The sequence below is a fragment of the Podarcis raffonei genome, chromosome 6, assembly GCF_027172205.1.
Source record: "Podarcis raffonei isolate rPodRaf1 chromosome 6, rPodRaf1.pri, whole genome shotgun sequence".
Taxonomy (NCBI): Eukaryota; Metazoa; Chordata; class Lepidosauria; order Squamata; family Lacertidae; genus Podarcis; species Podarcis raffonei.
The window spans coordinates 41,735,165-41,760,444 of NC_070607.1; the positions used below are offsets into that span (position 1 = coordinate 41,735,165).

At 41.3% G+C, this 25,280-nt stretch overlaps 2 protein-coding genes across 4 annotated transcripts in view; one reads left to right on the forward strand and one right to left on the reverse strand.

The window, feature by feature from the left end:
• Positions 1 to 13,586, forward strand: part of FYB2 (FYN binding protein 2) — a 34,799-nt gene extending 21,213 nt beyond the window's left edge. For 2 of the 3 annotated variants that reach the window (XM_053392308.1, XM_053392310.1), the window contains exons 10-19: positions 1,445 to 1,577; positions 1,685 to 1,725; positions 3,878 to 3,947; positions 4,375 to 4,464; positions 6,535 to 6,563; positions 7,652 to 7,712; positions 10,029 to 10,125; positions 11,818 to 11,977; positions 12,545 to 12,578; positions 12,915 to 13,586. In XM_053392308.1, the coding sequence (XP_053248283.1) occupies positions 1,445 to 1,577; positions 1,685 to 1,725; positions 3,878 to 3,947; positions 4,375 to 4,464; positions 6,535 to 6,563; positions 7,652 to 7,712; positions 10,029 to 10,125; positions 11,818 to 11,977; positions 12,545 to 12,578; positions 12,915 to 12,924 (725 nt within the window). In that variant the 3' untranslated portion in view covers positions 12,925 to 13,586. The remainder of the gene's footprint in view (positions 1 to 1,444; positions 1,578 to 1,684; positions 1,726 to 3,877; positions 3,948 to 4,374; positions 4,465 to 6,534; positions 6,564 to 7,651; positions 7,713 to 10,028; positions 10,126 to 11,817; positions 11,978 to 12,544; positions 12,579 to 12,914) is intronic. The other variant, XM_053392309.1, reaches the window with a different exon arrangement.
• Positions 13,587 to 15,343: 1,757 nt separating this feature from the next.
• PRKAA2 (protein kinase AMP-activated catalytic subunit alpha 2) overlaps positions 15,344 to 25,280 on the reverse strand; it is a 29,238-nt gene continuing 19,301 nt past the window's right edge. The window contains exon 9 of the mRNA XM_053392311.1: positions 15,344 to 23,481. Coding sequence (XP_053248286.1) covers positions 23,246 to 23,481 — 236 coding nt within the window. The 3' untranslated portion in view covers positions 15,344 to 23,245. The remainder of the gene's footprint in view (positions 23,482 to 25,280) is intronic.

The following is a 25,280-nucleotide window of genomic DNA, read 5'->3' on the forward strand; positions in this document are numbered from 1 at the left end:
ATAAATTCATTCATTTCCCCAGTGTACCCACCAATCAACCCTATTAATCAATTGTTAAATGTATCGAATATATTTTTATTTATAATTAGAAATTTATTCATTTCCCCAGTAGACCCAATGAGAACCCAACTAATCAATCAAATTACAACTAAATACAAATCTATTTATATCCAACTGAACTTAAATGCAATCCATTTGAAGTAATCCTCAAATGAATTAAAATGCAAACTTTCATAGTTACAAATGTAGCATATTCTGTACAGAATCAGAACCATCATTTGCATACTCCAGTGAAATCCCTAATCTCTGTAAATAAAGCTATTTATATATACAGTTCATTTAATAATCTGTTATTATTTTATTTATTTTCATTTTTTTAATAAGCTAGTGGGCATGAGTAGCAAATCCTAAAACAGCCTCCAAAGATCTGCCCCTAAAATTTACCTTATCCAGTCCCCCACCCAAGAATTAGGCAACCCACATCCATAGAATTTATTCCTACAGAGCACCAGAAATACTCGCTGATAATGCCAAAACTCAGGTGCCCGAATGAAATCAGTAATTAGGATGAATGAAACCCATCAATGGCCCACAGTAGGTAGTCTGCTAAAATCCAATGAAGGGCCTTCAAGCCACTATGCCATGTATTCTACCTCCCACCAGTAAGCCCTATGTGTAGTGCAGTATCAAAGTCCAGGAAAACCTAGGCACAACACACCTCTGCAGACAAACCAGCAGAAGCATGGAGGGCAAGGTCAAAGCTTGCTGTTTCCATGCCTTGCCACCACTTGTTCTTTTAAATGCACCTCACACTAAGTACCAACCAAGAAATAACAGCAGGGAAACCAGGCAAAAGCCACTCAGTGGCAATCTTGTGCTTGCCAATGGTCATAAATGCCTCAGCGATAACACAGTGCTCCTAGAGATTCCACTGTGAAGCAGAAGAGGACAGCAGAGGAGATGATCGAGCTGTTTAGAGGAACATTCTTTGTGGACGGACCCCTTGGGTAACTCCACATCCCTTCCCAGTGGCCAGTGTCTCCCAGGTTGGGAACCACTGATCTACACATCCATCCTCAAGGTTGTGCTTTTGTTGTTGTTGCTACCTCAGATCCCACCCAAAGTTACCCTTTTGATTAGCTACTGTAACATTATGGTCAAACCTTAGGAGACAAAACTGGATGTTGTTGAACATCAGTATGCTGTAGCTTCTCAAGCACTATTGAGTCCTAAGAAGGCTGGAAGCATAGCAGGCAGTAAGGACTGAGAATGTTGGTTGGCTGTAGATTTTTGAGGAGGCATGCATGGAGAGGCTGATACACTCATGGTAGTCCTACCTGAGAAACGCAGGATTCTGCTTTGCGATTTCAGCATTAAGAAGTTTAGGTAATGCATCAATTTTGTATAGGCTCGGGAAAGCTTGTAAGCAGGAATATTGCTCTAGTTTCAGATGATTATGTGTGCCTGGAAGCTTTGAAAACAGATGAAGAGAATTCAGGTCTGGCTCCAAGGACTCCCAAAGTGGTGCAAGTTCATGAGGAAGTGTATGATGACGTGGAAGGAATACAGAGGGAATTGTGAGTACTAACAGAGTGTCCAGGTGTAGATGTAAGTTTTGGAAATGTCTTTCGAAATCTGAAGCACATATTCATCACAACTCTTTTAAAAATTGTTTCTGTTGCAGTCAAACTTCTGATGCCCACAGCTCACTGACTTCAGAGACCTGTAAGTGTGAAAGTAACACCATCCTTTTTCTTAAAAAAAAATAAAAATTAAGTTATAAAACAAGTATAACAAGAGTTATAATAGATAAGTGGAAATAGCGTGCATAGAATGCTTTTTAAAAAGCATTATAATCCTAGTTCAGAACACCTTTGCCAATCCAAATTTGTGGTCTCCTGATAACCTCTAGTTGATGAGTAATGTACAAAATAGGAACTGGTGTTCAGTCTGTTTTCTTATTGTACAGGGTATAACCCTCTAGGAATCAGAAATAACGCTTTCTTCTCCATCCATTAAATCTGTTGAGGTTGCATGGCAGGAACGAGGGCCTTGTAGCCCTCCAGATGTTGCTGGGACTACAACTCCCAGCTATGCTGGCTATGGCTCATGGGAGTTTAGTCCAACAACATCTAGGAAGACACAAGTTCTGCATCCATGCTGTATGGAGTTGTTCTAATGTGCCTTCCGAGTCTGAGGCATGTCTAGTCCCCGCTAATAGGATGCATGCTATATTCTGCCAGATCCCTTTGGGGCTGTCCCCAATGTTTTCTTAATCTGCTTATGCACCTGTTCAGTGATTTGAGAGGTTCTTGTTCACCCTTATTCTGACGGGACCTTTATTATATAGCTTTTTTGTATTACTATAGTTTTCTTACTAAAAGAGCTCAAGGCAGCATACCCCCTACTCTTGTTTTCCCAAGTTAGGCCAAGTGATCGTATGGATCCATCACAAAAGTTTACTGAGTGACTTTGGGTCAGTTATTATCATACTTTGAACAGGCCCACTGAAATCAATGGGGCTTAAAGTTTGTGGCTAACTGTCTCCAACTATGCATGAGTCAAACCCCTTGTGAGTGAGCAGATTCAATTTGCCTGCTTAACTATATTTGAAGCAACTGCATTTAAAATGTTCAGGGGTTATAATCGTACTGTCAGGGACAAAAATGGCCCTTTTATGAGAGACTGATTAGCCCACAATAATACTTAACAGCAGCCATTCTGTGTGTGATGGTGGAAGTCATAGTTATCCCTGTTTTTAAAATGTGTCTTTATGTTGAGGTTTAGTTGAGGGGAAAGTGCTAGTTTCTAATCTGGTCTTCTCGTTCAGTTATTTTATAGACTTCTCTTTTTTTGCTCTGGGAGTATATGGGCTGTATAGTATTAGCAAAGCTTATTAAAATAAGTTGGTATTTTAAAGACACTAGTTAAAGCACCATATAGGTATAGCTCATTTAACATGTCCTCATGTAGAGGTTTATAGGTTGAATAATTCAATGCTTATTGACCTTCCAATAGTGCCTTTCTTTTATGTGGAAGTAGTCCTGTGGGTTATTCCCCTTGTAAGATGTGCTGAATTTGAAATTCACTTGACCCTTCCTTCTCCTTCACAACAATTTACAAGGCAATCCATACACACACACCAATCTGCCATGCTGGAAGGGGTTTGGATGAGGCAGAGGTATCCCTCCATCCAGCCCTGCTCTGTCACTGTTTCTGAGGGCCCCACTTCTCCATACCCAAACAGTAGGCAGGCAGAAGCTACCACAGGTGGTAAATAGTGGACTCCCCACCCCCATGCCCAAACAGGGCATTTCAAGAGAGAGGATGGAGCTAGGCTCTGTTGGAACAGAGATGTCCCTGTGCCATCATGTGATGGCAACTGGTCTGACCCAGGTGTCTTTGCTTTACCAGTTGGGGAGCTGGTGCAGGGAAGAGGCATTTTTCTTGCCCTCCATCTGCCCTGGCCAGCTTGAGCACCGTACAGGCAGCAACCATTTTGCATAGGTGTTCCCCCACATAAGCCCCCCCTATTCTGCTCTCCCCACCCTGTTCTGCCCTCTCCCAGGCCCCAAAGGACCCGCAAGTCGGTGATCGCATATCAGTTGGACACGCAGAAAATTCTTGCCATCTATAGTACTGTAGTAGCAATGTGGATGCAGCTGTGGCTGGCCACCGAGTTTGGAAGGCAGAGGGGGTTTCTGCTTAAGGCTTCAAAGAAATACTTGTGCTATGTTAATAAGGTATAATAAAAGGTCTGTTGTACATTAAACTTCGTTGCTACGTCCCTTAACATCTCTGAGCATTTGACTTTCTGTTCAGATAATAATTCACTGCTGGGAATTGTGTTATTAAAGAGATCTAAATGTATATCAAGTTTCAGAGTATGCCTGTGAAGAAACCTATGAGGATGTTCGAAGTGAAGGCTATAGTTCAACCAAGTCAGAGTGAGTGCTTTGTTTCCTGTCTTTTACCTCAGAACTGGCAGCTTAAGTAGGTTTTCACACACTATGAAGGCAAAAACCTATGAATTTTCACTTTTGAACACCATTGGTGAAAAGGAAAGATACTCATTTAAATAAATAAATAGTATCTAGTAGTCCCTCAGAACACCCATGTTCCATTTAGACCTCTATACCATGGATTTGTCTAATCCCTTTCAAATACCTCTTAAGTTAGTAGAAATGACTACATATTGTGGTATTGAATTCCAGACATTGATTACGAATCTGCCGTGTTCAGAATGACTGCCTTTTGCTAGTCTTAACCTTATTGCCAATCAACTTCACATTCATAAATGGTGATAAAAGATGAATGTGCATAACTTCCCAGTTCTGGGTTTAATCTGATGTTTTTAACCTTCTCTTTACCTAGTGATGTCAAAGAAAAGCTAAAGGGACTTGGGAAATTTTTCAAGAAAGGAAAATTCAAAATGAAGAATTCACACTTAAAAGAGAATTCGCGGTATGTAGTCTTAATTTAAATCAACAGCTGCCCTTTATCCTGAAAACAAAGTAATTTTCCTTGATTTACTAGCCAGCTTCATATGCATGTGACTATAAAGCTGCCTGGAGCCCAGGACTGTGTCTGTACTGAAAAGGTGTCAGCCCCCAATTCTGGCATTTGGAGAGAGGAAAGGGCAGCTGATAACGTCAAATGCTTGCCAATACTCAACAGATAATTACATTTTATCTATTTTTGTATCTCTTTGGGATCAAAACACGGGGGAATATAGGAAGCTGGCTGAGACAGACCATTACTCTACCTAGTTCAGTATTGCCTATACAGTGGTACCTCGGGTTACATACGCTTCAGGTTACATACGCTTCAGATTACAGATTCTGCTAACCCAGAAATAGTGCTTCAGGTTAAGAACTTTGCTTCAGGATGAGAACAGAAATCGTGCTCTGGCGGCGCGGCAGCAGCAGGAGGCCCCATTAGCTAAAGTGGTGCTTCAGGTTAAGAACAGTTTCAGATTAAGTACGGACCTCTGGAACGAATTAAGTACTTAACCTGAGGTACCACTGTACAAGTGTTTCCCAAACTTGGGCCTCGAGCTGTTTTTGGATTACAACTCCCATCAACCCTAGCCATCAGGACCAGTGGTCAGGGATGATTGGAGTTGTAGTCCAAAAACAGTTGGAAACCATGTTTGGGAAACACTATTCTATACTGATTGGCAGTAGCTCTCCAAGGCTTCAGACCAGAATCCGTCCCAGCCCTACCGCATCATGCTGGGGACTGAACCAGGGACCTTCTGCACATAGGGCAAATGCTCTAGCTACAGACCTTCCCTCTCCCCACCCTTGCCAGGATTCTCAAAAAAATGATTATGTAACTTGTAATTCCAGGATCTGTTGTGCAACCTGCCAAAGGAATTCTAACACCTTGAACAGTTGTTTCATGCTCAGCTGCTCACTAGTACTTGCATAACATTTCAGCTGACTTCCTTCTGCATCAGCCTCTCTGCATCGCTGGCTCACCTTAGAATAGTGTAGTCATGTTAGGCTCTCCTCTTTGCCCATTCTTCTTCCACTGGTCCTATGATCTTGTTGCTGCTCAAGTCGGTAGGAGCTCTATTGGACAAAACACCCCCAGGACTTTACAAATGTAACTCTCTTATAATTATGTACCTGCTGTTAGTTACAAAATGGTGTTAGCCGTGATGGATATATGGATACGTAAGGATCCCAGTAGTGATGTATGGAAGTGAGAGCTGGACCATAAAGAAGGCTGATCGCCGAAGAATTGATGCTTTTGAATTATGGTGCTGGAGGAGACTCTTGAGAGTCCCATGGACTGCAAGAAGATCAAACCTATTCATTCTGAAGGAAATCAGCCCTGAGTGTTCACTGGAAGGACAGATTGTGAAGCTGAGGCTCCTGAAGATCCTGAAGATGGAGGGCACAAGGAGAAGGGGACGGGATGAGATGGTTGGACAGTGTTCACAAAGCTACCAGCATGAGTTTGACCAAACTGCGGGAGGCAGTGGGAGACAGGAGTGCCTGGTGTGCTCTGGTCCATGGGGTCATGAAGAGTCGGACACGACTAGACGACTAAATAACAACAAAGAATTTTTTTAAATGCCAAGAGTTTGGTTCAAAAGGAGCGTATGGCATAGATGGAGAGACTGCAGCCCTCTGGGTTGGACTCCAACTCTCATAATCTCTGATTAACACTGGTTAAGACTGATAAGAAACAGAGTCCTATGTGTAGAAGTCAATTAGCTCATGAACTCCTGAGGCCACCTTTCTCCTTGTCTTTTCATATATTCTATTCCTCCCTGCAGCATTGATTTATTCTCAGTGTTACTTAGCCACGTTAGCATAATACTGTAAACAGTACTGGATATGGTTAGGTAGCAGATGTCTAACAATTTGTTCTAATGTTCATCCAAAATGTAAGTGTGATGAGAAAGCGGATGTGTGCATGCAAAAGCCTTCTTCAAAGTCTTTAATTGCATACAACCAGTACTGAAATTTATGAACCATGTTGAAACACACAACTTAGATTTTGTTTTGTTTTTCTCCTCAGCATTCTTTCCAGTTCTGCACCAAATCTGGGTAAGCTGATGTGTCCCATACTGGAAACTGCCTCCCTTTTGAACACATTGGGGTTGTGAGGTGAGGTGTCTCTGACACTGAGGATGGAGAAGTAGACAGGTCACAAGATGTAATTGCTGGTTTTTATAACACAGCCTATAATTTACATCATAACAATTGTTTACAACTAAATGCAGCCCAGACATATTTTCATGCACCTACTGCCACTGATCTTACAGGATGAATCTGCCTTTGTGTGCACTGAAAACCCACAGAGCTATATTTCATACAAACCAGAATGTAATTTTCAAAGGTTACTGCTTGCTTAGCAATTTTAAGGCTTATTATACAGGTGCTGGGAAGGCAAATGACCCTCATACCACAAGCAAGTTGCCTAGGATTTGAGAGGTGGCAATTTCCCTGATTTGAAGAGCAGGTTATCCACTTTCTGAATTTTTGAACAATTAGACGCTTTGTGAATTGATTTAGATGTTGAGGCAGGTTTAATTTCCGATTTGTGCATTAAATGGCTTGTAGAAGAGAAACAGGAGCTGGAGTCCAGCAGTGCCCCTGGATTACAGTATTGTTTGTAACTGAGTTAACTGTTGCATTGCTGAAACTTTAATGGACAGTTGCTCATCTCTGTGTGTTTCCCTTTTCTCCCCATATCCTGCTCCAGATCAGAGCCGTAGCTAGGTGATCTTGCGCCCCTGGCAGAACCATCCAGATTGCACCCCCATCCATGGACAAATTAGTTCTTCTTTCCATTCTCCTCAAACCCCTTCCTCCACCCATTCATTTCACCCAATTTTAAAAACCTTTTCTTATGAGGCAATAATCAATATTTTTATTTATAGACATATTTATGGACATACTTTAGCCGATTTGGCACCCCCCTCTCGCCTGTGCTCCTGGTGGAGCCCACATCACCACCCCCTACCTATGGCCCTGCTCCAGATCACTTTGTCTCCTTTTGTGTTATGTCTATGAGATTATAAACCTGTAGGCAGGGGATGTGGCCTGTTTAAAAATCTCTGTACAGCACTTAGAAAAGTTTAGGTACATTGTAAATGACAGATAATAACATCCACATGTGCTTTTGACAACAGATGTTATGGCCCCAGAAAGCATGGTGTATGACAACATCGACGCAGAACAAAATGATACAAAGTAGGTAAAAACTGTGATAAATGACATTTTGCTCTCATAACCAAAATTCTATTGCCAGCAGTAGTGTTATGTAATGATTCTGCTACTCTGAAGATGGACCTCCCGGTATGCTTGCTTAATACATCGTCCACAGTGAATTTATTTGAGCAAGAATACTTCTAGTACTCCATTTTGAGCCACACCATCTGCCTCGGAATATGAAGGATATGCCTTTGGTTTTATTTATGCTACAGTCTCAATAGATCTTAAGAGCATTCCCTTTGTGCAAAGGGAGCTAGCGATTTCTGAAAATTATTGGCATTCTCCCCAAGCAACACATTCCCAGCAATCTTTGGAGGGGCCATGATAGCAGGACAAAAACAGAACAGGTTTGCAGCATAGATGTACCCCATAGACTGCTTTCCATGTGGATCCAGGATCACCCCCCCAGTTTGTGAATTGTGGCAATGGCTCTAGGTTTACAGATGTGATGACAATCCATGGTGGTGGTGGTGTGTGTGTGTGTGTGTGCTGGCTGCTGGCACCTGTTGTCACATCCTGCCTAGGATGCCTCCCCATGTGGAGCTCTGCAGCCCGCCCGCCCCCCAATCTCCCACACCACATGTAAGCTTGAAAAAGCTCCTATTGAATGCAATAGGAGACTTTTCTCAAGCCTAAGTACAGAGCCAGGGGGCATTTTGGAGGGGAAGACTTGCAGCTTGGGAAGGAAGGGTTAACCCTCCTGTCATCATGCACAGTGACCTCCCCCAAACAAAACCACCCCCTGCCTCAATTAGATTGCAAATAAGCTTCAAATTTTCAAGTTTAATTGCAGTTGGATAAGGTGGGGAGGTTATAGAAAGTGTGTGTGTGTGAATGTTAGTGAGAATGAATGGGTGTGTGCACTGCATGTCTATATGAATGTATGTGTGCAGTGTGAGAATGTGTGTGGGAGAAAGAGATGGTGCAAATGAGCATGATAAAAATGAATTAGTTTTTCAGCAGCATGGGAATAATTGACTACTAAATGTATAACTGTCTCTTCGTGGGGTAGAAAGCCATGGAGATGAAATTCATGCGGCATTCGAAGGAAATTTTAATTTTTGACATCTGTTCTATGTTTACATTTTTTATATATAAAAAAATCCCTTTCAGCTCTACAGCTGAATAAAACTGCTTGGTTCTCCACTTGCAACCTATTGAACTGCAAGTCTGTGTACTGCTGTAACTACATGATTCCTATTGGAAAATGTTTTTGTGATTCAGTGGTGCATGAAATGAGGCCTGTTTGTGTGGGGTATTGTGGTTGATCTCGCTGATACTCATTGTCTCTCTTTGGAGCATCAGCATTTTTTGCAGCATGTGTGCCATTAGGAAACCTGGTGTTTCCCCTTTTCTCAGGAGAGAAAAATGAGATTCATAAAATGGGAAGTTAAAGTTCCTCAAGTCAAAAGAGAAGGGTTGGTGGAGAAATGGTGATGGCCCCAAAATGTGATGAAAAAGTGTATTTGCTTCAGGAAGCTATAAGAATCTATCCTAAAATAAATCCACTCTCTTGGCTCCTCACTATATATTAGTAATGGAAAGCCTCAAAGCAACTGTAGTTGATACCCCTCTCCACAAACTATAATTAGTGAAAATAAGTACGGTTCTGAAACCATGCTTTGACCGTATCTTTTTTTCTCACTAATTGTAGTTTAAGCAAACTGGAGGTTCCTGTGTTTGGACATCAAGGGAACCATGGTTGATTTGAAATCATGTTTGATAGAAGAGAGGGAACCCAAGACCAAGGCTCTCCAAAGCTCACTTCTGTAGCAACAAATCATGGTTTCTCATTGCCTCCAAACTAGGCTGTAATTTTTTATTTCTCTAATATTTGCTAGTGTCCTTTTGTTCTTCTGTCCTTTTGGTATTTAAAAAGTTTCCATGCATATGTAGACACAATTCCTGTATTGTAAAGTTAACGTTTAGAGATGCAGGATAGAAGTAATTTAAATTGGATATAAAGTCTATGTTGACTAGAAAATACATTTGGCTCCCTTAATAACTTTTACAAATGATATCTTCTAGATTAAATGGCATTCTTACAACAGACTCATATGCATGTTATTTTGAAGTATGTTCAGTGAGATTTGTGACATTTTCCTTTGGGTGTCTATGCAGAAGTAAGTTCTATTGAGTTCAGTGGGACTTGCTTCCAGATAAGTATACTCAACACGGATGCTTTCTTCTCACTTGTGAAAAGTGCTTTTATATGTCTCCAATACCACCCCACTTTTGTTCTGAATTTCTTACATTGAGTTGCTGGTTTATCATATGTATATTCTTTCTTCATAGACCTTCCTCAAGAAATTTCTTCAAAGTCAAGAAACATGCTTTAGAGAAGAATAGCAAGATGACAAAAGAAGAAAAGCAGTTTAGAGAGAAGTTCATGGTAGGTTTCCTTATTTTGTTTTTACAAAAGGCTTGGAATATGTTGGCATGGTTACCTGCAATGCAGTCAACTCTTGCATGTGTATGGTGCATGAAAGTCTATTGCACAATCTGTCACCTCCTGTCATGTACAGAACTGTGAGCTGCAATGTTCCAGAAAACTGTTCTGTTTAAATTATTTTGTCATTAGTTGCATAGGTAATTTTTCAGCAGTTTGCCAAGGATTCTGTGGGTTGGTTCAGATAGAAACCCGCAAGCTGCAAAGTATAGAAGTACCTGAAGAATTGTAGGCTGCAGAATGCAGCAATCATTATGGCACACATTTGCTAGAAACATACAGTGGTACCTCGGGTTAAGTACTGAATTCATTCCAGAGGTCCGTTCTTAACCTGAAACTGTTCTTAACCTGAAGCACCACTTTAGCTAATGGGGCTTCCTGCTGCTGCCGCCGTGCCGCTGGAGCATAATTTCTGTTCTCATCCTGAAGCAAAGTTCTTAACCCGAGGTACTATTTCTGGGTTAGCGGAATCTGTAACCTGAAGCGCATGTAACCCGAAGCGTATGTAATCTGAAGCGTATGTCACCCGAGGTACCACTGTACTAAAATAGGGCTCCAATACAAGGAAATGTTTTCTAGATCTGATGCTGATTTTTCAAATCAGCTGCTTGAGCCCAGTCAGGAGTATTTCCAGCTACTTATATGATGTCTCTGGTAAGCCAGGACATAAACCTCCTAAGAGGTTAGCCCAGTTTGGATGCTTGACACTTTCCAGCAGCTGAACACCCTCAGGAACTGTTTGTATGATCTTTATAGTGTTTTAGGTGGTGATGGTTAGGATTTATGATGCTGGAGACAGCACTTGTTACATGTTTCTAGCTGTCCCCTCCCAATGTTTTCCATAGTTTATTATTTAATGGATTTGAACTGAAACAGTCTTAATTTTTTAAAAAATCTAGTGTTCATTTTCATTTTAAATCTGCTTCTGAGACTTTGGGGAAATCAACCTTGCTGCTGCTATATTTTGGGAGCCCTAACACCTGGCAAACGGCGTTTCCGTGCGCTGCTCTGGTTTCGCCAGAAGCAGCTTAGTCATGCTGGCCACATGACCCGGAAAAACTGTCTGTGGACAAACGTCGGCTCCCTCGGCCAGTAAAGCAAGATGAGCGCCGCAACCCCAGAGTCATTTGTGACTGGTCTTAACCGTGAGGGGTCCTTTACCTTTACCTTTAATACCTGGTGGGTTGGATACTAGGATTGTTTTTAAACAAACAAAACCAAACAAACCATAGGCATCATTCATATATTTCATGGTCTATTCTGAAGGCTGCAGATCCTCCTTAATAGTGATTAGAAATGTTCAAACTCATGATATAGCCTGATATCCAAATAATAATACAACTAGTTCTTCTGCATGCCCAATGAAGGTTTAGCCTTGCATTTCTCAAACATTCATCCATATGCTCAGTCATCCCGATGCTGTGTGGCAGCCTACTTCTGAAACATGAGACTTTGCAAAGCAGCTTGTGATGTAAGTTTGTGTATATCATTTGTTCAAAGGACCATTCAGGATGCCCAAGCCCTTTTAGCTACCTATGCTTAATTGAAAGTAACCCCATTATTTTCAATGGGTCTTTTTCCAGTAAGTGTACTTTGGATTGCATCTTTATTTATTTTCTTATTCCCTTCTCTCAGTATGATAAGGAGATTGGGGTAATCAATACTGCAGTTGCACACTGCTCAAATACTTTGACCAAAGGAAAACTTGACTTGAGGATCACTGCAGGCGAGCAACTTGAAGTCATTGATATTACGGAAGGGAACCAATTGATATGTCGGAATTCTGAAGGCAAATGTAAGTTTTCCGAGTGGTGTTGAATGGAACGGCCATGTTTTAAGCAGAGTGTAAACAAAACAGTTTGGGTGGGTAAGAAGAGAGTTGGCAGTCTCAATTATCACAAACTGGGTATTGGGTATTGCAAGGAAGCAATCTGAATGTGTAAGTAGCTCAAATGAAATTCTGGGCTCCTCAGACCCTTCTACAGCTGAGAACCAGACTCCTTTTTCTCCAGAAACCAAAACTATGCTACCAATGATGGGCTAAGGATTATTTACTTGAATCAGTATTTGACTCTGGCAGTTTGAATTAGGAAAACTTATTCTTGGCATATCTTTAACTATTCACCAGTTTTAAGGCATTTGCCATATTTTTCCGTGTATGACTAGGTTTTTTCCCTTTAAAATGTCAAAAGTTAGGGGGCATCTTATACACAGATATAGCTTCCCCCATTTTCTTAAATCTTAATCTCCCAAAATAAGGGGCGTCTTATAGATGGAAAAATATGGCATGTTTGGAGGATTTTGCATATGCCTAAAATATTAAGAAAGATTTATGAATATAATTTATTTTGTTCTTTCCTAGATGGATTTGTGCTACTAGAACACTTGAATTTCAGGTAGGTTTTGTGTATTTTTTATCCTGATGTTAAGAGAACAATTTCATAAGCATTTTTGCTTGAGGTTTAGTGTGGCAGGATCTGGTAGTTTTGCTTGTTCTTTGAGATAATTAAAGTAAGAGGCTCCTTTATAATTTTATTTTGGGAATGATTTGTGTTCTTACGTAGCTGCATTGTTTTATACTTTCTGGATGCCCCATGATCAGATTTTAAAGTAGCTGAGTTCAAACACCAGTCAAACACTAAGGGAGTTGCTTCTTTTGTTTCCCAATGTATTTATCACCGATAAATACCCATGCGCAAAGCTGGGGTAAACTTGTGCCTTTTCTTTTGTAGCAGACATTAGTACTGTACATCTGCAGCACAACTGTTTCCTATGAAGTGATGATGTATCGATGGCATCCACCGAAAATAGGACCAGTAAGAAACTTCTTTGCGTGGGAAGAAATAGAATTGAGTTGTCGATGGCAAACTGAATGCTAAGCTTGAATTCTTCAGTAGCTCACAGTTAACAGCTGCCACTTGCTTGAATGATAGACAAGGAGTTGCTTTCCAATATTGCAAGTTCAAAATTGTTTTTCAAGTTCATGCTGTGCCATTTGTGTGACTTGATAATTTAGATTCTAGCTAACTGCAGGGATCCCAAGACCCTAGCGCACATGGTTAATGAACCTGCATATGTATAGGAGGCTTTCGTTGGATTTTGTTTCCAGCTCCCATCCCCTCCTGAACAAGAGGATTTTCAGTTATGACAGATGGAGAACATGTAAAGTTCCTGTGCATGTGCAGAAATCACCTTGGTTCCTTGGATCATGGCCAGCATATTTACAATTTTGTGTGTGCAACAGCTGGTCTGTGTGTGTGTTGTCAATGATGAAAATGTAAGCCTTGGCATTTGTCCTGTATGCGCCTATATTAAGTCTGCATCAATCCCTGTACATATTAGATGTGCTGTTGGCATACTTGAAACATTCCTTGTAGATGTAAATAAAATGAAGTATGAATTGACATTTAATAGATTCTTTTTGAAGGCGATGCTGCTTAAAACTTGGCTTCCTGTTTTTATTTAACTTAATCTGTAAGTAGCTTAAATAAAATAAGGGAAGTAGCTTTGAGTTAAGAACAAATGGCCATGGGGAGGGGACCCTAGTTCAAAGATGAGAGGCCTTGACACAAATGCATGTTGGCCTGTGCTTCTGGTTTTGTGGTAAATGGGCTGGTTTCCCTCCAGATTTACAATGTCTTCACAGCCAGGCATCCCATGGTAAACTGTGCAAAGAAGGGTTGAATGTGCAATGAATATCTGAACTTATTGTAGAAGACTCACCAAAGAAAGTAAAACTAATGCAGATTGGTAAAAATAGGCACCGTGTGCACAGAGGCCTTGAAAACTACATGGTTTCAAGTTTGCACAATCAAATTAGAGTTTCTGTTTGTTTCAAGATGTTAAGAGATTTTATAACAATTGATTGGCTTTGTTACAAAATATGATTTGTTATGGAAAGCCAATTGTAGAAATGGCACTTGTTACAATGACCAGATAGTACAGCATGTGGGGGAAATCTGAATAAAAGCCAAATCCCAGTCTCAAGCAAGAACTTCTTTAGAATTTGATACCCTGGAGTTTTGATTTTCTAACATGTGGACAGAATTAAGTGTGCTGACACGCACACTTGCTTTCAAAGTAGCTTAAGCCTACAAAACACAGGTTTGTCAGCACAAAATATTGAACTTCCATAATCTCAGGAGAAAACTCAGAAGAAATGTGGATTTGTGTAAACACATTATTTTGTGTGGATTTGTGTTTCCACATTAGATAAACTTAACGTTAATTACTTTGACTTGGCTTGTCAGTCTCTTTGATATGCAACCACCGCAGCTGGATTGTAGGAATGAAAAATGGATTATTTTCATGGCAAATATTGAGATATTTCCTTGATAGTCATGTCAGTTAGCTGAATTTCCCTACACCGTGCTAGAATCTGGGACTCTTTTTTTTTTTAGCAGAAAACCTATTTCAGGCCCAGTACCTGTACATGAGTGCCTGAAGTTAGTGTTGGGGAAAATACCATTAAATAGTATGTGAGAACAAATTCTAGATTAGCTTTCTGCCCTTATTTCTAGTGGGCAATACGAATGGGCTTTCCTTAATATTGTGCCTGCCTTTGTGCCACCCCGTGATTATTTTTCACTTTTAATGGCAATTCTCTGGAAGCTCGCGTTTTCTGATAACTTGCTAAGCATTTCCTTCCACACGCTGCTCCCTGGTAATTCAAGACATACCTCACTTTGCTATAAGCAGACAGAAGGTATCTTAAGTCCTTTGATTTTATCACAAGAACAGCTCAAGCATGTAGCATTTTGTAAGATTCTCATCTCTTTATTAAAGTGCAAATGTCAACCATGGAGTAATAATCACAAACAGTGTGGTACAATAAAAGGGGAGGGGGGAAATCAACACCAAAATAGGTCAGTGAAACTGCAGCCACCCAACCTTCATTTTCTGCTTAAGTTACAAAACTAAATGGGCAAGGAGTTGTGCCTTCCCTGCAACACTGTCATATATGCAAAACACTGATCGGTTTTAAGATCATCCAGACTTGCTCTCCTATCAGAACAGAGATGCCAGCTCAGATTGGATTTGGACATGAATGTCTGAGAAGCGAGACTGAATTAAATTTGAGCCATAAGATTCTTAGGCTTCTCACCCACCCTTGCCAGCTCTTGCAGCCCCCAAAAGACCTTTCCCCTAGCTCCTGCTCTCCTTCTTTTCCTCTTTCTCTCTATTCCTCCTGTACTGATAAGCAGCATCCTGGAAGCTCCAGGGAACCATGAAATAGATTATTTCTCTCAAGGACCAAAAGGAAAGGGGAAGTTAGTTTCAGGAAAGTGGGCTAGCAGGTAGGGCATCTGGGAACTCTGAAAACTGGCTGCACTGGGAGCATTCTTTTGAGCTCTCAGACTAGCTCTGAATATAATAATTTGGGGCAACAATTGGGAGATCAAAGTTAATCCACAGGTACATTTGAGAGAGCTTGCCTATCTCCACTTTTGTCCACTAATGAAGGTTGGGTATCCAGAGTTCATGGCATTGCTCCATTTTTACATAAGAGAAGCTGCACGACACAGGCTTCCCTGCTATTACCCAAGTTACAAGTAGTTCAAGGACACAGTTGTCAGGTGGCTTGCAGTTTTGTTGTGCACACCGAAGAAGAAAATGCTGCTAGATTTACAAAATATACATACAAAGATTTCTTAACACAGAAAAACTGCGTTCACTTCCAAAGTAAGAATAAACACTACTGTATCATTGGTATTCATTTCAGAGCTTTGTGAGGTTAGGATACATTCACCACTTGGGGAGAAAAATGCATGAATGAACATGGAGACACTAAATAAATAAATTACATAAATAAGTTTGATCAGTTAAGGCATTTTCAGCAGGAGATTCAAGGCTTTTTGAGGGGAGAATATACTTTATCTGAACGCAAGGGTAACAGAGAATTAGAAGATTTAATATTGTGACCAGGTTTCTTGTCTAGTAAATGTGTGTAAAGAAATATTGCTGTTCAATGCATAGAAGACTGCATTTACTAAGGGTTTAAATGCTTAATTTTACAGTAAATTAGAATTTCCACAACCAGAAAAATCAACACATTGCAATTTGCCGCATAGCTTATGACGTTCTTGAGTCAAAGTCACTTGCGTGCAAGTAAGAGAAATTACATTTGGGATATTAATTCTTCCTGAAAGCAACTGTGACTCCTGAAGAGACAAGACAACGCTTTGAACTGAGTAATGGCTTGCCTTTTCTGGCATGGGAGCTGCTTTGGAGAAACATAGAGGAAAGGCATAAGAGCACTGACTGTTACTTTTTGCGTGTATGCTAACTTGCTTGTAGTGTAAGCCACAGCCTGGTACCTGATCTAGTGTGCATAGAGGAAGTTCTCCTGCCCACAAACGTTTTCTTGCTCACTTCAATGGAAGGGCAGCCCTACATGTGCAAAGAGCTGTGCCTGTGGACCTGCTACTTGCTTTGAAGTGAATGGGGCATCCTTCAGAATCTCCTCCTGTACATTGTACGTGGTGGATTGGGACACACTTTAGCTTCCTATAAAAGCGTGCCACATCTTAATAGCAAACATGTTAAAACACTGGATGGGATGAACTTGAAGCCCAAATAAGTCATGGATAACCTGGGACTGGAGTGGAGAAAAGAAAGGAGTGACAAATTATTTTTAAAAAATAGCTGGATAAAAAAAATGTCAGGGTAGGTGCCACAGCATTCAGCCTCAAGACTAGGAAGCTGCCTTATACTGAGTCAGAAAATACCGGCTCAAATAACTGTGTATTAACTACACTGAGTGACAGCAGCTCCGCAGGGCTTCAGCCAGTCGTCTTTCCAAACCCTATGCTGGGGATTGACCTCTGGGCCTTTTGCATATAAAAAGCATGAGCACAAATACAGACCTACATGGCTCTTCCACAATGGCATCCCAGCTGCTGCTCTACAGGAGGTTTCCAACAAGAAGTTTTATCCCATGCAAATGCAAACTCTGAGGCAACGTGAGAACACAGCAAGCACACTTCAAGTATTTAAAAAATCTGCACCTCGGGTACTGAAGGCTGCGCACTAAATGAGCGGAAATGAATCGTTTGTGATTTTTAGCAGCTGATATGAGAAGGCACGGTTTTGTATTCTCTAGCTCAGGCTGATCTTCCTCCTAAAAACAATATGCTACCACTGATAATAAACGGCAAATTGCCTAGACTTACTAAGCTACATCTGTAAATTATGTCATATGACTCAGTGTGTGATGATGCGAAGAAATTGGTGCGATTCTACCACAGATGCAGCAGGGACCACTGGGGGGAAAAATTCGTGCAAGGTTAGTACCCTTACTGGAAACAAAGTTTAAAGTCTACAGAATTTATCCTGTATTATATTGTGCTATTTTAAATCCTTATCCAGTGTTCCTTCTAGAAAATAGCTAGTGGTTTCTTATCTGCAACACGCCATTAAACCAGCAGCTGAAAATTGTGCTTTAGTGCTCAGCTTTGCATAAATGCATCTATTCTGCTTGCTCAAATACATATTTGCAGGTGTGTGTTGGCTATCTGGCATACATTCCTTTGCCTTACTGGAATTAGGCTTGAAAGAAGTCTTCTCTTGTAGTGTGGTGCGTGGATGGTGCCCACAATGATTTGCCCACATGGCAAATGTGTTCATGGACCCCCCAAAAGGTTAGCACAGCCTTTTTAAGGGTAGAATAGCAATTAGTCTTTAATGTCGGTGATCGCTTTGGCAGATGTTTTGAAGCACCTGACACTCAGATGCTTCTAAACTGTAGTTCTAATTCTTGCCACAGTGGAAGTATGACAATAAGGATGTTTCCACACGAGATGTGGCTTTTTACTATTGGCAAGCAACGTCTGTGGTGCCAGATCTTGGCCAATGCTCCCAGCTGCGACTGACATTACAAATAATTTATAACCACTCAGAAATACTAATAAAACTATTCTCCGTCTCTAGCCTGTGGCAGTATCAAATTATTTATTTAAAAAGTAGCACTGATTCTTCCCCCCCCTGCTCCCAATATTAGTAGTGTCTTTCTTAAAAAGAGGTAAAGTGCAATAAAAGTGCTAAATTTAAAAGTAGCAATTTAAGAATTTATGTCTGTCATGTAAGTAAGGGTTAAGAGTTGGCCAAGGAAACCTGTTCCTATACACTATGCATGGGAAATATTTTAACAGCCCAGGAAAAGACAATGACATTCCACTCAACTGGCAGTGGAAATAGTTATATTGCTAACTCTTCCCTAATGCTGTCTTTCTTCTCCCAACTATTTCCTTCGGCCAAACTGATGGGCTCCCTATACGGAGTGAGCTTCTGCTTTCAGAGCATTTCAAGATGAAGAACTGGGGGCGAATTCAAAGAAGCAGAATTGCACAGAATATAGCCTGTATTTCATGTATTAGTCATGTGAACGGGTTCTGTGAGAGTAGCCCCAGATACTGCACAGCTTACCCACACTGGCACCCACACACTGAGCACGGGTGGGTGGGGTGCTTGGGGGAGCCTATACATGTAGAGATGTACGCACAGAGGCTTCCCCACTTACATGCCTGTGCTCAGTGTCTGGGACAGGAAAGCCGTGCAATGTTGGGTGAGCAGGGCCAGCGGTACAGCCTGCTACTCCTTCAGTCAAGGCGAGTCCTTTCCTATGACTGTGTGAAGTAAGCCATAGTGCCTCCTAGGAAAATGAATATCCTGCAGTAGTTCAGAACAAACGGGAAACTGAAAAACGGTTTTGATAAAACAATGCTGTAACAATGATGGAGAAGACTTGTTTGGCAAATGTTTCCCTACAGAGGCTTTTGACTAAAGCTGTGACAACTGTTCTCCCATTATTACTATTTATTTATTTTTAATAACTGTTTATGGCCCCAGTGTAGTTTTTTGGCCCTCTTGTCTTGACTTGGAGCCTATTCTGCTTCCTTTTAGTTTATCGGGCAATTGATATCAAGCCCACTATAAAATTAAACAAAAGCAGCTAATACTTATTGAGAGAAAAGTGACATAAAATCCACCCCCCCCCAAAAAAAATGTTACTGAAACATCCACACAAGCTATAGCTTTGTCATCCTAAAAGCAAGGTTTTTACCCTTTAAAAATGGCATGTTATTACAAATTTAGAAAACCTGATTCCTTCAGCCATCCTGCAGAAAAGGAACAATAAAACACAAGTTATTCCTGCTTTATCAGTGTATCAGTAGAGGTCACAGTCAATTAAGCTTTGGAGGTACATTGAAGCCCTGAGGTCTGGAACAGTATTGTCAAATTTACATTCCAGCTTTCATGAAACAGCACACGGAAGGGATTCTATCTGCTCTTATATTAGAAAGGTAAATTTGGCTGCTGTCCTGTTTTGGGCGGTTGGGGGGAATAGCCAGCATCTTTGTCACTAGGAAGAACATTCAAAATGAAATGCAAAACTCAAACAAACTCTTTAGACCTCAAGGGCACTGGCCTGTACCATGCAGGGAACCCCATATGAGGCTGCCAAAATATATTTTGGTCAACGTAATGACAAGTCTGACCGGTGCAGCCTCCCTCTGTATTATAATTTCTCATTCAGTTGTGACTATGAGCACCTGTGATTTGTGGAGTATGAAATACCTTTCTTTCTTTTTGCCTAATGAAACAGCACAGCCCACCAAGATGTTATATTTACCACTGTGAAGGGCTACTTCAGGGCCAACCGTATGCCATTTGTGAAGAAAGTGCATCCTGAGATGGCAAACCGATGTTGGGTCAGCATGGCTGATGCACTGCAACATTCAAGACTGATTATCTGCCTGCTGCCCTACTGCAGAATGCCCACTACACGCGGTCAGAAAACATTCAAGACACAAAGCTCGTCCCACTGTAGCTCTATGTTGGACGAGCTTTGGCTCAGTCATTAGGAAGAAGGAAAGCGGAAGCTGATATGTTTATAATTCAACAGAAGTCTGAATAGAGGAAAAGGTCACGGAGGGCAAGGTATGGAAACAATGAGAGGCATGTCTTATTTTTAGCAGATGTGAAGAGCTGGTTGGAAGCAACAAGGTGAATTGAGAAAGAAGGGGGCAAAAGACAACATAATGATGGTTCAAGCACTGAAAGATGTTGACGATCTAACTGTAGAGAGAAAAGGAGAAGACTGGGAAACACTCTTGACTCCTAGTAAATTTTCAGATCTTGGGGATTACAGAAGCCTGACCCAAGTCCCCGACAAAGTACACACCTTGAGGGGTTGAGTCCATTGTGGATTCCTAGTTATCTCTCTTAGGACATATTAATATGTTTCAAAAGACAATAGGGCCTGGGAGCAACTGGTTCGTCCTGAGCACTGAATGCCTGGTCTTCATCAGTGGGAAACAGATTGTCTAGCCTTTATGGCAAGCAGAATCTGCCCTGCTCTTGCTCCCACAGCTGGCTGTGTAGCGGAATGCCGACCAGCTGGGCCTTTTGACAAGAAATGCACTCCTGTATCTGAATTTTTAAAAACTTATTTGGTTTGGTTTTTAAGGTCATGGATTAAACATTTTTAAAGCCCTTTTTTGTGATTGTCAGTTATATACATTTCAATACTTTTACAATCATTCTAACATTTCAAAACTCAACTTACTTCCTCCTCTTTCTGAGATTCCTTAATTTTATTTTTATCATTCCCTGCATATTCTAAGTTAACTTATTCTTTTACTCATCTACTTTAAATATATACTCTTATGAAACTGCAGGTTATTACAATAATCCTGCCAATGCCCTTATCTGTTTACAATTAAGAAGTCATTTCTTGAAGAGGTTATGCTGATGAAGATCTGTGTTGGAATCAGGATCAAGCAGATATGGTAAAAAAAGAGGAATGAAGCCACAGCAGAAAAAAAATCCCAGGCTCAGTCCTGAACGGAGGTCCATTCATCTTGCGAGTCAGGATATTCTTCATTTGATTCTTTACCTTAATGCTCCTAATTTTATCCATTACCTTCTTTCCTGCTGTATTGCTGAATACACTCTCTAATTATCTTGCTTTATGCTGGTGAACAAGGGTGTTATCAAAGGACCTCACTCCTGAAGAAAGATATAATTTTTTCTCCCCCATCCCACTATTATGAGTTTTACATAGATGGTTACAGCAATCTTTATCTGCTCTACAGCTGCCATGGGGTTAATGATTGCTCCTCATTTAAATATACAGGCCTTGCGCTTTGATATTTCTGGTACAAGGCAGGGGCTGCAATGATTGATGGAAGACTAATAATGTGATTAAGAGCAGGCTGCGAGTATTGCTTATGGGATATAGTAGGTGGTCTGAGCTTAACAAGCCCAGGACAATGAACAGCAGTGAGCACAAAATGGTTATGAAAGGCTGTAGTGGAAAGAATTCCTTTGGAGGGAACAGAAACTCCCAAATGCAAAACTTTAATTAAAGCTGTGAAAAAATGTTGCTGTGGGATGTTTACTAAATGAGATGGTAGCCCTGTGCAACCATGTCACAAAAGGCTTTTTCCAGCATTCAAGTGCTGACTGACTTCTAGTGATTGCCAGCTAGGAGATTCAGTATCCAAAGAGGGGAGAGCAAAGGATACATGTACACACACCCATCAGTCACTTCTGGGCAGCAAGAGAGGAGGCAAGGTGGGTCTGGTACATGCACTGCAGGCATATATTATAGGGGTGGGTGTGTGTATACACACACAAAATGGTGTGTCCTTTTGTGCACCTTGTTGGCACGGTTGCTGTATAATTACAGCCTTGCACTCTGCATACTGACCCATCTCTTTCATTCTAACAGATTTGTCTTTTGAGGATGTACAGCAGGGGTGGCTAACCCGTAGTCCTCCACCCTTTTTTGTTTGTTTGTTTGGGGCAACAGGTCCCCCTCATTCCCAGTCACAGCAATTAGGGCTGGAGTCCAACAACATCTGGAAGCCTCAGGTTAGCCACCCATGATCTACAACTCTCTACAAGGGTGTGAAACACCCTAGCAGTAATCAAACTATGTTAAGAGTGTGCTGAATTCAGAAAAGGACTAAATCAAAGGATATATTGGATGGAGAACTGCCTGTGCATTGTTCCTCAATGGTAATACCCGATTCTCTCTCTTATTTTGCCACAATATGACAATAATATAATAGAGTCAGGCCACTGTTGTTGACTATAATGGTCAGCAGAATTTAAATCCTGCTCTCCACTGTTTTAGGAAATTGTGGGTTTTTCCTGCTGTGGTGCGTTACTTTACAGTAGTGTGCTTAGAATGGAGGAGTGCACTTGTAGGCTGCAGCTGTTCATTCATATGAACCTATGAGCAGGGAACAAGATTCCTGTTGACTTCTGAACATTCAAAGAGCGCTTCCACGAGGCAGGAGTGGGGAAGGGAGGGAGAATGTTACATTGCAGCTTGGCCACAGAGGCTTGCCATCAACTGTTTCCTAGCCAGAGATGCCTGAGACTAAAACCTGTAAATATTTGATATGTGGGATTGAAAACATTCAAAAATTGCACTTCTCATCAAGCTACAGTCCTTCTACAAAAGGTGATTTTACATGTTACAGTAGGTGAAAGAACAGCAAAGGTGAAAATTTCTTCCACATGCGTAAAGTGAAAATCAACCCCACCAGAAGGATAAAGTATACATTTTCTGAAATCATTTTTTTTCAGAATCCTTTGGAGCAATACTCAAGTATTCAGGAACATTATTGCACTGATATGTTTACAATGGCGGGGCACTGTGGATTCTGTGACTGGAGACATTTTTCAGATTTTTGGCAGACGTTGCTGTTTCCTGCATAATTGAAGCTTAGTGTGGCAAGCGATGAGACTGGACAGTGACCAGCTGTTGGACAACGGGCCCAAAGCCCTCCTCCACTGCTTTCTACCTCCACTTCTACTGCAACTTCTAACACAACTATTCCAAATTCCTTGCAAAAAGAAAGAAGCAAATTCTGCAATAAGGATTACATAAAATCGAACACATTTGCCTACTTCCCTTAATATACATCATATATTCTGGGTACCGAATCTGGGATTTCTACCTCAAGGATTAGGTTCCTTGCTGCACCTGCCCAAATGATCCTTTGACATGCAGCTTTTGCAAAGAAATCAAGCTTCTGAATGATACCTGTCAGCGAGCCAGCGCCATGATGAGACTGGCACACATTTCAAAGAAATCCATGGTGTGGCTACCGAGACGAGGTGTCACAGAGGTCATGCTCCCGGTCAAGGAGCCCATGAGAGACCCAGGAAGCGACTGGCAATCGGCGGTGGCGGAATCGAGACTCAGCCTCGGTCTGTGCAAGCGGGCTGCGGAGCAGGAGCGCTGAGGTGTAGAAGAGCCTGACCTTTGCTCCATTACATCATCTTGAAGGCACAAACAGAAAACAAAGGTTTTAAACATCTGCTCAGGCTGATAGGAGGCTACTGTTCCTTTCTCCAGCAACTGACTTTGCTCCTATGCTTTATGGCAGGCTCTCTTCAGAAGGTGTGGCTTGCAAGAAGAGACTGAGATAAGCTTGATACGCGGAAGACATTTCAGGATACATATAAGAAACAACAGCAAAACCCATGCAAGCCTTGCTCCCCCATCTCCCCCACGGCTCTCTCATATTAAGTTTGGGGAGTGGGAATGAGCCACAAAGCAGGAGTTCCTGTGCCACAAAGATCGCTTGAGAAGTTTAGGATCATAAAATTGTAGAGTTGGAAAGGAGCCCAAGAGACATTTAGTCCACCCCCTGAAATGCAGGAATCTCAGCTAAAGCATCCATGACAGATGGCCATCCAACCTCTGCTTAAAGACCTCCAAGAAGAGTCCACCACCTCTCATAGGAGTCTGTTCCACTGCCTAACAGATCTTGCTGTCAGAAAGTTCTTCCTGACGTTTAGTTGGAATCTTGTTTTTTGTAACTTGAATCCATTGGTTTGGTTCCGAGCCTCTGGACCAGGAGAAAACAAGCCATTTCTGCCTATCTCCTTCAAACCACACTTTCTCTGCAAACTCTTGATGAGGTAGCTGTTGCATCTCCTTTTTGTGCTCTGTACACTGCCAGCTGACTCTCTCTTTTGCTGCATCTTTTTAAATATTCTTAATCAAGCCTAAGACTATCCTTTCACTTTGCTTCACCTGCCTCTCTTGTGTCCCTAAGGTTGTAGCCTATTTCAATGGAATTTAGTGCTATTCAAGCTTCCATACTGCTGGCTTTAAAAGGACGCTGCTGTTGGACAGCTGTGTTCCATGTGTATTCACTCAGAAGGAAGTCCCACTGTGTTAAATGGGCCTCACTCCCAACCAAGTATGTATATGACTGCAGCCTAAACTGCACATTAACTTGGGGAAGGGGAATCTGTGGTCTTCCAGATGTTGGATTTGAATCCCCACTAGCCCAGCCATCATAGCCAAAGAGCAGGTGGGAGTTGCAGACTTTTTCTTTGGAATGCACACTTAATAGTTCACATTTGCATCGTTTTATTGAATTTTTAAGGCCCTTTGTATTTTACTGTAAATCGCTTTGGGATGCCTCTGTATGTGGGAAGCAATTTAGAAATATAATAGGGTAAACATATAGAGAGCCACAGATTGACTATCCCATATTTAACTGGGCTGGTGCCAAGGAAGAGACTGTACCGCTTCTGAGTTCTGTGGGGGGGGGGAGCACTGGTAGTAATTAGCTGAATATTCACAAGCTTTGACTGTCGTGTTGAAATGTGATGACGAAGAACCTTACGTAAAACAGCTAAGAAAATTGCATAAACATCTACAGTATTATTTTGTACACAATGAATAACTGAAGTGATTCTTAGCTGTAATGAAAGTGAAATTTACTGTACTGTAAGATTGCAATGCCCCCAGTGGTGCAATGGGTCAGTGCATCCGGCTGCTAACCAGAAGGTTGGTGGTTTGAGCCCACCCAGGGATGGCTGTGGGCAGGATTTCTGCATTACATGGGGTTGGACTAGATGACCCTTAGGGTACCTTCCAACTCTATGATTTTATGAATTCTTAACTGGATAAAAGTCCTGTTGAACTCCATGGGGCTTACTTCTGAGTATGTAAGGGACTGCACTGTAAAAAAAAATATTGTGTCTCAACTAGTAGAAGCAATTGTAACAATTCTACAGAGGTGGGAAAGAATTTCACTGCAAAAGTTCATTATTTGGAACTC